The 12,553-nt window shown below is 36.1% G+C and overlaps 1 protein-coding gene across 3 annotated transcripts in view; it reads right to left on the minus strand.

Moving 5' to 3' along the window:
- The window catches only part of LOC110295992 (killer cell lectin-like receptor 5), a 13,488-nt gene extending 1,514 nt beyond the window's left edge, over positions 1-11,974 (minus strand). The window contains exons 1-6 of one of the 3 annotated variants that reach the window (XM_021164457.1): positions 11,937-11,974; positions 10,172-10,283; positions 8,339-8,428; positions 7,239-7,457; positions 5,073-5,212; positions 1,807-1,910 (exon numbers count right to left, since the gene is read on the minus strand). In XM_021164457.1, coding sequence (XP_021020116.1) covers positions 1,807-1,910; positions 5,073-5,212; positions 7,239-7,457; positions 8,339-8,428; positions 10,172-10,283 — 665 coding nt within the window. In that variant the 5' untranslated portion in view covers positions 11,937-11,974. Of the gene's footprint in view, positions 1-1,806; positions 1,911-5,072; positions 5,227-6,644; positions 6,660-7,234; positions 7,458-8,338; positions 8,429-10,171; positions 10,284-11,936 lie in introns of those variants that run through there. The other 2 variants (XM_021164456.1, XM_021164458.1) reach the window with 2 other exon arrangements.
- Positions 11,975-12,553: the final 579 nt, after the last annotated feature.

Here is a 12,553-nt window from a genome sequence, read left to right on the forward strand (position 1 = left end):
TGTGTGTGTGTGTGTGTGTGTGTTTGTGTGTTTGCCTATTTGTTATCGGGGAGTAAATTTTCTTATTGTGATTTTGGTTTGTTTATTTACTTGCTTGATTTTATTTTCCTTTTGTTTTGGTTGTTTTACAGAGAAAAATAACATGACATTGATTCTGCAGGAAGGTAGGGAGCAACAAGGTGTGAGAACAGAAACAGATCAAAATATATTCTATGAAAAATGTAATTAAAATAAAAATTAAACTTTAGAAAAGAATAACAATTACAGAAGATATGAGGTTTTCAAAGAAAGCCAGAGTGCAAGGCAAAGGATACCTTCAGAGAAATTACTAATTGCTCAAGGAGTTGACAGAGATCTCCCACACTGCACAGGTTTTTGCTCCTGCCCTAGGGTTCCATAACAATGTGGTAAGGCTTTTTTGCTGAAGATACTCCCCATTTTGACATCAAGACATGAGAAGTCAATCTCAAACCGATATGGAAAAACCTTCTCCTGGGCAGGCAAATTGTTAGTAGGCTATCTACAGGTTGCAGGAGAGAAGGGTATGAGCAGTCCTATCCTGCACTGGACACTGTATGCTACCATGGTGACCTGCTAGGCGAGATATGTTATAAGATTAATAAATGATTTCTTAGTGGAACTGAGGCCTTTACCACGGGAAGCACACATGCTTTGTGTTGTAATCTAAATAAAAATATCCAGTACTGGGAAGGTCAGATGACCTAGGTTGGAACTTTGTATAATCTCTCTGCTAAGTGGTCACTGGTTAAGTTAACATTTTTCATTTGTAGCCTAGAACTGTGATGCTCTCAACCTTCATGAGAAAGCTTCTTTATTCAGTGAGGGGAGTCAGTGCAGTGTGGCAGAATTGTCCAAAGTGCTTTGGAGAAGTGTTTATTGTGCTTATCCCTAAAGGAGACATCTAAATAAACTTCTTAGTCTCCATACCACCACAAGAGTCAGAAAACAACAGGGAAGAGGAAATTAAAAAATGTAAGCACAAGAGAAGGGGAAAGGCTCTGTGAAATTCTGCCTTCTGGAAAAGAAGTAATTTTGTAAAGATTTGTTCTTTTTAGAAATCATCATTAGGTGACAGCTGCTGAGAAAGTGAGTTTCAATTCTTCATTGAGGGTGTGGCTACTGGTGGCTTTCCTTGTTCCAGTGCATGGCTTATCACCATGCACCTTTGGACAGTTAGTTACGGAAGTAAGAGCTATCAATGGCACATGTTAGAGATTTGAGTAGGAGAAGGAGCATATATGTTCATATATTATATGATGTATATGTGATACTCAAGAAAAAGTAATATTATTTAAAAAGGTAATGAGTAAAAAAATTGTACAGATTATAGGTAAACAATAAACTTAAGAATCACATATAACACATTTAAATGGAATATATGTGTATGTATACATAAACATGCTATTATATTTACAAATAACTGGCAATAATATAAGCTAACAACAATAAAAAAGTCAAATGAATATCTGCTATACTCAGAGTCATTGTATCTGTCATGACCATTCCCTCACATTACACCATCTTAAGTTGTTGACTTTCTCGTGCCCTTCCCATGTTAGAACACACCATCCTTAGATGTGTGCAATACCAAGTCACTTTTGGTCATCTCCTCCACTATACATCTTCTTTTGGTAACACTTGATCAGGAACTGCCTTATACAATTTGTCCTTATGTCTGAGCTCCATAGAAAATGAGGAAAACCATGAGAAATGGAGAAAAGCCTTTGCAGACAACCCTCTCAATCCCCAAGGGAGGGTTAGAGTGTGAAGGGTTCAGAAACTCACAGTTTAGATGGGCCATTGTCAATCCATGCCCATTGCCTTTTTTTCTTATCATATGACAATCCAATCCAGTAACTGTCTGAAATAACCTGGAACTGAAGGAATTTCTGTAAAGAAAACAACATTGCATATGATGAAATTTCTATCTGTTGGATGAGAGAACAAGCAGGAAAAGATCCCAGCATCCCTATGTCATTCTCTGCTGTCCTGTCCTCCACAACTCAGTCCCACCATATTCATTTTCTAAACTGCCTTCCTATTTATACCAAATTGATGTCAATTCAATAAGCTATTTAAAATAAAAACTTCAAGAGTCCTCAGTTTATGACAGGATTTGTTATTGTTTTTGTTATACCAAGTCTCTGAATTTAACCAAGATTTCCTTGAACTCAAAATCTTCCTACTTAAGGCTGGCATGTTTTAGATTTATCATTTTTTGACTGATGTATCAATTCATTCTATTGCATCTACTATGCGTGAGCTAAGCAAAGAATTCTCAACAGAGGAATCTCTAATGCCCAAGAAGCACATTAATAAATGTTCAAAGCTCGTAGCCATTAGGGAAATGCCAATTAAAACAAAACTAAGATCATGTCTTACCCTAATAGAAATGGCTAAGTTTAAAATGTCAAGTGATAGCACATGCTGACAAGGATACGGAGAAAGGGGAACACCACTACACTTCTGATGGGGGGAACACTTGTAGAAATCAATTTGGTTGTTTCTCAGGATACTGGCAATAGTTCTACCTCCAGAACCAGTTATGCCACTCCAGGGTATATAGTCAAAGATTCTCCACCATCCCCAAAAGACTCCTTGTCAGATATGTTCATAGCAGTTTTATTCATAATAACTAGAAATTGGAAACATCTTAGATGTCCTTTCACTGAAAAATGGAAAAAGAAAATGTGCTACATCTATACAATGGAGTACTATTCAGCTATGAAAAAAAAGCATCATGAATTTTGCAGGCAAGTTTACGGAACTTAAGAATATCACCATAACTGAGGTAACCAAATCCAAAAATGGCATTCAGGGTATGTCTTCATGTACCAGTTGATATTATACATAAAATTCAGGTGTCCATGATACCCTTCACAGACCCCAGTGGCTGGATAAAAGAAGGGCACAAGCAAGAATGCTTGAGTCCCTCTTGGAAGCAGGAATGGAATAATCATATAATGTAGATGGAGGGAGGGAACTGAGTGAAAAAGAAAATTGTGAGATTAGTCATGGTTAAGAATCTGCTATGCAGAGGGGAGGGGAAATGGCATGATGGGCATGAGAATGAATGGAAATCTGCAACTAATGGGGGTTGGTTTTGAACATCTCCCAGAAGAGATGGATACCAGTCATAGGGAAAATACACAAGAATCGTCCAGGTTATCCTTAGCTGTATCTCTATGTAACCTGGAGAGGCTGCCTCCTGTGGTCAATAAAGAATCCTGGAGGAGTGAGAGGGACACCAACATAACCACAAAACTTTGTCTCTAAACTTATCCCATCTATAGGAAACACAGGGATTGTGCTTTGAGCAAAGTCTAAGGGAATAATCAACCAATAACCAACTTAACTTGAGACACATTCCATGAAAAATCATCAATCCCTGTCCCAACAGTTATGCTTGCAAACAGGAATCTAGCATACATGTCCTCTGTGAGTCTTGGTCCACAGTCTGAATCATACATATACAAATACCCATAGCTAAACAGTAGATGGAGCTTGAGGACTTCTATGGAAGAACAGGTGGAAGGATTATGGGCTCTGAAGGGGATAGGATCTCCATAGTAAGACCAAGAGAATCAACTAACCAAGACCCTTGGGACTCTCAGAGATGGAACCACAAACAAAGAGCATACATGAGGTTGGACCTCAGCCTCCCTGCATATGTGCACCTTGGCCTTCAGTGTAAGTTCTGAACAAGTGGAATAGGCACTATCCGAAAAGCTGTTGCCTGTACATGGGTTAAGTTCTTGTAACTGGGCTGCCTTGTCTAGACTCAGTGGGAGCACATTCACCTATACTGATGGAAATGTATTGTGCCAGGTTGGGGGGATACCTGGGGCCCCCATCCAATCAGAGTAGAAGGATGGTTAGGAATGGATTATGGAAGGGGTGACCAAGAGGGGGCAGTGAGCAGGATTTAAAAGGAATAAATAAAATACTACTACTATGAATACAAATACGACTACAACTATGACTACAACTACAACTACTAGTATTATAAAGGCAGATAACAATAATAATAATAATAATAATAATAATAATAATAAATTTTAGAAATTGGTTTTGTTTACTGCATCAAAAGGAAAATTACACTATTGTTTGACATCAGATATACTTTAAGAATGTTATTTAAAAATCTATTATATTGATGTATAACTATCATTCCATGTTATAAATAACAAAGTTTTCAAGGTGATCCTGCAATTTTTTTCTCTAGAAAAATACAGTCTTATATATAAATGCCGGGCGTGGTGGCGCACGCCTTTAATCCTAGCACTTGGGAGGCAGAGGCAGGCGGATCTCTGAGTTCGAGGCCAGCCTGGTCTACAGAGTGAGTTCCAGGACAGCTGGGCTACACAGAGAAACCCTGTCTTGAAAAACAAACAAACAAACAAAAAAAAAGAAAAATACAGTCTTCATATTTGAAAAGATTTCATAAGTAATAATTTAAAGAGGAAATGACAGAATCTTGAAAACTTTGTTTTTTTTAAATAATCATTTCTAAAGATGGATATCCTTTTTCAGGACATAGGAATACTATACAGTAAATATTGTGGACAGTTTCAGTGGAAATCACTATGGAGCTAACTGGTCAACCATTAAATTCCACATTTCTCATATCATCTCATTTTGCAGACATGACGAGAGCACAACAGCTTTCTCTGTTGTCATCTAATTGCTCATCTCAGGCAAACTCACTTAAAGGTTCCAAAGAGCAAATCCTAAAAAAAGAAGGGTTTACTTGGCCTCAGTGGAGATAAATGACTGTCAGTAATAGGAGATGCTATACCAAAGGATTACACTTCCTCTGGGAAAGACATGCTTTCTGAAGGATTCTCTCGTACACTCCTGAGAAAGGGAGGAGACTGAAAGACACAAGTGTCTTTGTAATAATGAGTGTCCACTTAACAGACTTGTGTCCCACAGTTATGTTCACATTACAGGAAAATCATATACAAATGCAAAAATGGATCCAGTACCTCAGTATTCAGGGTTAGAGACAGAGTCTAAGAAAATAAGGGGGAAGTGAGCGTCTACAGTACCAGTTCATCTTCATCTTCTATCTTCACAAGGGGTAATCTGTTATTCTGGCAGTTCTGTTTACATCCACTCCAGGTATTTTTGCTCATGATGAAATAAAAACATTTAATACCATAGCAGAACCAGTATTTAACACCTGTCCCTACAACAGAGAAGGTAAATGTCTAAACTTATTATTTTCTGTTATTGTGTTATCAGAGGAATATATTTATTAAATCTCTTTTTTTTAAAGAGGTAAAATCTCATAGGTCTCAGAAAGTAGAATTCTATAATGGCCAAACACCCCTGCACACTCATGCATGATCTATGCAACATTGTTAATACCACTAGAGATCTAGAAATATTTCCTGTGTCAATCATGGATGAATCATTAGAGAAAATGAAGCACATACACACAAAAATATTGTTTATCCTTTAAAGGAAAATGAATCATCTTGACAGGATGATTTATGCCTATGACATGAGAACTCCAAAGAGAAAGACAGGAACTTCACTAACATTTTGAGGCCTTCCAAGGCTAAACAATGACTTTCATGTCAGTCTTCTCTACATTGTGAGTTCCCAGTCATCCTGGGCTTCAAAATGACATCCTGTCTCACAGCAAATCCAAAAGCAAGATGCTGACCTATGTGACAAACATCACTGAACTTGAGGATGGTTTGCAAAGTGAAACACACTGGGCATAAGGCCACACATTGTGATCCCAGGGAGATTGTTTTTTAAAAAAAAAAAAAAAAAAAAAAAAAAAAAAAACTGCTATGAAGCAGAGGCTTTCGAGATACCAGGGGGCAGAGGCAGACAATGAGCACTTGCTACTCAGAGGTAGTTAAACTGCTGACAGAATTCTAGATATGAAGTAATGATTGTGCCCACACTCATCCACACACTTCTATACGCTTAGCATTGTGCCAAAATCTGTGCTAAATTCTTTTACCTAAAGAGAAATAAGAGACAAATGAGAAAGGTTTTGGTGTTGAAAGTCTGTTCTCCTGATCATGTTGATTCAACCAGTGTTGTGCCAACATGTCCAAATGCTTAAAGTTGAATACATTAAAAAGGGTTCAGTTGGTTTTGCAAGATCCTCTCAATATGAATGTCTTGTTTAGAGAGTTGCTGGAAATGCCCATGGTCTATTAAGAAAGATTATTTCTAATCTTCACTTTTCTTTGAAGAGGTATCTATGTGTAACAGCTCAGGCTGGCCTTGAAATTGCTGGGATGTTCTTATATTACTGAATGTTATAATCCTCCTCCCTCAACCTCACATTCATAGGGATTACATCATTATGCTATCCTAGACAGGTAATTAAGTTATTTTAAAGTAATGGCACAAAAGTTTTTCCATGGGTCTGGAATACTTCAAAGATTGTTTTGGAGCTATTTTTTCCTATCACAGATTTTATAATGCAACAGTTTTAAATATATTAATCCTGACTTAATGAGAATCATCACATCCTACTGTCACAGAGTGGTGAGCTTATATACAAGAGCTCTTTGCTACAAATCTTGAAAAAGTAGTTAATGATGATTGATAAACTGTGTCAGTAATAATGATCAGTCATTCCCATGGGCAATAAAGGTTCCTTGTGACTCTTGATGTTTTCATTTTCCCAGCCTCATTCACTTTGTCACTGGCAGAGTTGCAACATTTAAATACCATGGTTAAACTCCCTTGTCTGCCCCAGGGAGTGTCCAATTTACAAACAGTACAAATCTTTCAAAACCTGTCAGATGGGAAACACACATGCACAAACAAAATATTCTTCGTATAACTGCATCCATGTAAATGCTCTAAGTCCATTTTAGCATAAAGAGTTCATAAATACACTCTTGTTAAAACCTTCCATATTCTGTCAGCAACAAAGTTAGAGACTCAGATTTTCTGCTAGATAGAAAGAAATCAAAATTATCAAAGGTATCGATTTGTAATTCCCTCCCCAGTGGGCAGTAGGAGTGCCAAACAGAACTTGGCTTCTAGAAACTGTAAGATTCCTCTCATCCAAATATGGATTTCTGAGTTTTCATATCTCTACATGAAGTAAGCAACCCCCAGATGATTAACCCAAAGATCACAAGCATCCTAAGCTGCTGTATGTACTTCAAAGCTTCCAGAAAAGAAATGATATATAATAATGCAATCTCTACTCATGGTATTCCTCTGCTACATACCTGTGTCTTGTGAGGAATCTAAATCTGTCTTGGTTTCACTGTACCATCTTTTCTGTTCTCTGTTGAGGGATTCCAGAAGTTCCTCGCCTGGACTGCAATCTATAGACTTATTTCTCAACATTTCTTCCTTTAAGTTGATGTCACTTTGCATGTTATTACAATTATGGTTGTGGTTTAGAGTTTCGTGTATTTCTTGTTTGTGTTGACTATACTGAAAAACTAAATTAATCACAGATATAAAATCTAAATGCTTATAAGAAATACATATCAAAATTTAAGCTAGAGAAAAAGCTTCATGTGGACAGCCAACACATAACACTACTTTCATTGGTATTTTAACATTTATAAATTAGCGCTTCAATTAACTCATTATAGAGATGCTTCAATTTTCTCTATGTTAAGTTTACTGTAAAATAAATAACAGAGCTGAATAAATTTATGGTGGAAGTAACTTCCATTCAATTCAATTTTATAGCACAAATTTGCAGATAATTTTCTAAGTAAAATACTCAGTGAATACTTAGCACACTATGAAAATGTGAACAACAACAACAACAATAAAAACGTTAAAATGGCACAATTCTTCTTTGAGCATATGGTTTGTAATATATCCACATACACAGTTATGTTTTGGCACAGCCTGAAAGTGATTCCCTTTGTTAATATAGAGAAATCCAATTAAACTTACCTTAATGTCTCTGTACAGATGAAAACTTTTTTATGTATGCATAAAATATACTTTGAAGAAATATAAAAACAAGGCCATTGATTCTTTGCATAGATGTTTCTCAAAAAATATTTATTTTAGATTCTCAATCATCTGAGCTGAGAAATTAGATGATCACCGAGTCCTCAGAACGAACATGACCAAAAATGAGACAGAACAGGGGAACTCTCAACAGTCCCAGAGCTAACAGATTAGGTATGAAAAAGAAGAGAACACTGCAGTTTTTCAGGAAAAAATATTATAACTCCAGAGATTCTGACCAGTCCCCTCCTGACTATAGACCGAACAATGTACAGTATGTTTAACTGCGTAGTTCATGTCTAAAGCTATTCTCTAGGCAGAAGCTCAAAGAAGGTGCATCTCAGTTACTTACTCTTTGTCACAAGCACTGCAATAATTACCAGCCGAAGGGAACAGAGGATCCCGAGAGCTGTCACAATGAGCTGCCAAGGGACTGAACACACTTAAATCAGCAACACAAAGTAAGAAAATCTCTATTAATAGAGTAGATCTCAATACTAATTACAATTTGTGTAGCATAGAAACAAGGGAAAATTTTGCACAAGTCTACGATATGAACTGACTGAAAATGTACCCTCAAGATTGTAGATTTCTACCTAAAATGTAAGGATTTTAGAAATCCTACAGTTGTTCACACAATTTTGAACAAGGTCTGAGCCTTGCACAGTGAATCCACCTGACTCAGATTAGAAGCAGCTAGATGACAGGCATGTGCCCTCACCCAATTCTATAGAGAAAAAATAGTGCATTCTTCAAATGGCACTCAAGGCATAGGTACTATCCAAGTACAAGATATCAAGCTGAGGCATGCAGCCTACCAAGAGAGATAACTGAGGTTGGGGAGGAAGGAAAGAAGGATGGATTTTTTTTGAGAACTGGTAGGGAACCACAGTTGTTCTAGACATGATCTGTATGCATCACCATACTTGAAAGTGCCTATAATTCAAGAATCACTTTCTTCTTGTAAGTTCAAAATTAATCCATATGATACTAAATATTTTGGTGTATATAAGTTGTTTGGAATCTGAAACAAATGCCTGTGATTTCCATTATATCAAAAATTAAAAAAAAGATAAAAATCGCAGCATGCAGTACAGCTGTGCCACTGTGTATAGAGTAACTAAAAAGAATAAAAATTGAGATTTTCTCAATTTCAGTAATAAAAAAATATTCTTTGACTTTTTTCAGGAACTCACCATAGGGTTTACTTATTCCCACACAGACTAATCCTCTCATCCCCTCTCTCTGCATCTGCAACATTATTCTCAGGAGGAAATGTCCTCTTCTGATGGACAACTGTTTTTGCATAGTGGCTTTATATATTTGGATATTTATGACAATAAAAACATGTTCTTCAAGAGTGAAAGTATTGTTTCTAATGAATAGGCTTCATTTCCTTAGGAATTTATTTTTCTAGAACATTTGGTGTTTTTCCAGACCCTAGTTTGTCTGACAGTATTAAAGTTTAGATATTTATGACAATTAAAACACTTTCTTCATGCATGAAAGTATTGTTTCTTTTTGGGGAGTTCGAGAAAGGTTTTCTCTGTTTTGACAGGCTGTCCTGAAAGTCAACCATGGACCAGGCTGGACTCAAATTCAGAAATTCACCTGCCTTTGCCTCCCAATTAATGGGATTAAAGGCATGCTCCACCTCTTCCAGGCTATAGTATTTTTTCTAGTGCATAAGCTACATTTCTTTAGGAGTTTGTTGCTATAGAACATTCCAATTTTTTTTAACTTTTGTTTTTATGTTAGTTTTAAAATTTTCAGAATTCTTTACTAGACTAAAGAAACAAAACAAAATTAAACAAAACTCCTAATTGTTTCTCCCTTCTTGATTCCCAAGAACTTTTTCTTACATATTCCCATTGTTCTAATCAGCTCATCTGATTTATTCCCCCATTAGCAAACATCTAAAAGGTAGAAGAAGGGTTATATTTTTCTTTTTTAATTTTTAATTTTAAAACTTGATTGCTTTATTTTTTAAACTTAATTTTGAACAATTTCGTATATAATAACCCTCCAACTAATAGTATTTTCTTCCCTATCACCCTCCTGTATAATTAAGCCCAGATGAAGTGTAACATTTTACTGTTCAATAAAAGCCAGTAGGATATTTTCAAATTACAAAAATTTAAAATACATTTTTAAAACAGTGATTTTACACACTTAAAGCACTTACCTTTGAAGCCAGCTTTTCTAGGCTTCTGAGTCCCTTCAAGCCTCACCTGGTTCTTCAACACTGAAGACTTATGGAATCTCACAGTTGGGAAAGTGACTTCCTGCTCAGTCATCTTGGAATATGTAGAGTATGTTATTTTAAAAATTATGTCCCTGTGTGATTTATAAAGAAAATGTTAAAATGTCAACCTATTGGAAGGTACCTGGATCTGATGATACAGAAGGTTGGGAAAGGGTGGGGTTTGACTAACTCACTTAATCATCCAAAATCCCTGCCATGAGTGACCTCGAGTTCCACTACAGGTGAGAAACCTTTGCAGATTTGTGTTAAAATTGTTTTTATTTCTAACGGTAACAGCAGTTTATAGAAAATATAGGAGTATTAACGCCATATCCCGTTTGTTCAAAATATCCAGCACATAAAAATGTTAGGTAAAAGTGCTACCACTGAAAATCATTGAAAAAAATTTAAACAATCTATTCAAATAAGAAAGAGTCAAAGATTTAGGAATAAATAAAAATGTTGCTTTAAAATTATTTACACATTTTGATAAACACATGAATGCTAAATGATTTTTCAGTCCTATGACTCTCAGAGTTTCCCAGACACTATTGCAGGTGACTCAAGAGACAGAAATATCTCTTGTAATGAAGCTCCAATTGGCTGAGATATCCATCCTCTCTACACAGCCTCAGTCTACACATTCCTCTATATGGTTGGACCAGGTAAGTGGATTCAACCAGAAAAGATCTTACTGGGTGTGATAATTCAGACCCAGAAAACCAATACTGAGTATTTTCTCTTATCTGAGGTTTCTGGTTCAGTCTTCAGAAAAGTTGGTTATTTTTAGTAACTTAAGCAACCAGGAAAGAAGAAGGGGACTTTGCCCTTGGGTATGGGAACCACAGGAAAAGGCATAGAGGACAAAATACAAAGTTTCAGTTTTAAATCCTTCCATCTAAATAGTCATGTCACATATAACATCCTCAAACATAATGTTTCAAGAGGAGGTTATATAAAATTGTCAGTATGAAGCATACATGATCTAATTAATGCCCATAAAAGATACAATCTGATAATAGATATCAATGTATTAGTAAACAATAAACATTTGTAACTGACATTTCCCTTACATTAATAACTGAGCTAAGAGTCAGTAGATAGTAAAGACAAGCTGCACATGTGATAGCTTTCTTTTCTACTTTTTTAATTTATGAAGTTTTCCTAAGAGATTCAGTTTGTCTTATTTCTTGACAAAAAAATTCCTTCAATTACAGAATTTTTTTCCAAATTTTTATTTCTTAATAGTGCTCTTGGGATGGGTATATTCAAGCCAATGTGCACGTGTCCAGAAGACCATTTTACAAAGTGAGTTCTCCCTCTCCACTTTCCTTTTAAGTACAAGGATCAAACTCGGGTATTCAGGGCATTCAGTAGCAAGCACATTTACACACTGACACATTTTACAGAGATGCTATAATCACAACTTTCAGATGGATAATATATAAACATTTAACCAAACTAAAGAGTCACGAATTCCATAGATTCCTCTATCATAATTTCTTAGCACACAATACAAGTCCTAGCATACTCCAAAAGAAAATCACCGGTGCAGAATAACAGTTTTCACATGCTACCATATTTATCCTGATATAACACAGCCAAAAGGGCTCTCATCAATCCAGTTCTCATGTGAAACCATGTGAAATTCTCTAGAGTATATTTGATCATTTATTAGAAAAACAATAAAAGCAGCTATTTTTACCTGTGTCTCCACCTGAAGTGATGCCGGTAGAAAGATGGATGCCTCAATTGGGGTAATGTGGGCCTTTATCGGTCTGTATCCCCTAAGAGGCTCCAAGAAGAAAGGCAGAACTAAATTTCCTCCGAGTAATACTCAACCTCATGTTTTTCTGCCCCTCCTCTTGACCAAATCAAAAAGAGGAAATTGCTTTTGCATCCTGAGTCTGAGAGCAAATTAAAGGAGCAAAATATTGGGCCAGATGTTGCAAAAGAAATATCTATAAATGATATTTGAAGACAGAGAAGATGAGAACTCCTGCAGAGAGAGCAAAACCTGTGTCCTCAGCAAATCAAATGGGAAAAGGAGGGACTGAAGATTCTCTGCTCGCAATTTTTAAATTTAGTGCTGGAAATCTCTATGCTTTTTTTAATACTTACTTCTTGATTTTAAATCATGCTAATTGCTAATCAAGTGTGTATTAGAAATGCCTTAATGCACATATCCACTGGTAAAGTCTTCCTTTTCACTATTCAAGCTTTTTAATCTAGGTAATATAGACTGTGAACATTCACGTCATTCCACATGGAGTGGTCTACTGCTGGGGTTTTCATGGTGCTGGAATATCAAATATAAGGCAA

The sequence above is a fragment of the Mus caroli genome, chromosome 6 (genome assembly GCF_900094665.2).
Source record: "Mus caroli chromosome 6, CAROLI_EIJ_v1.1, whole genome shotgun sequence".
Taxonomy (NCBI): Eukaryota; Metazoa; Chordata; class Mammalia; order Rodentia; family Muridae; genus Mus; species Mus caroli.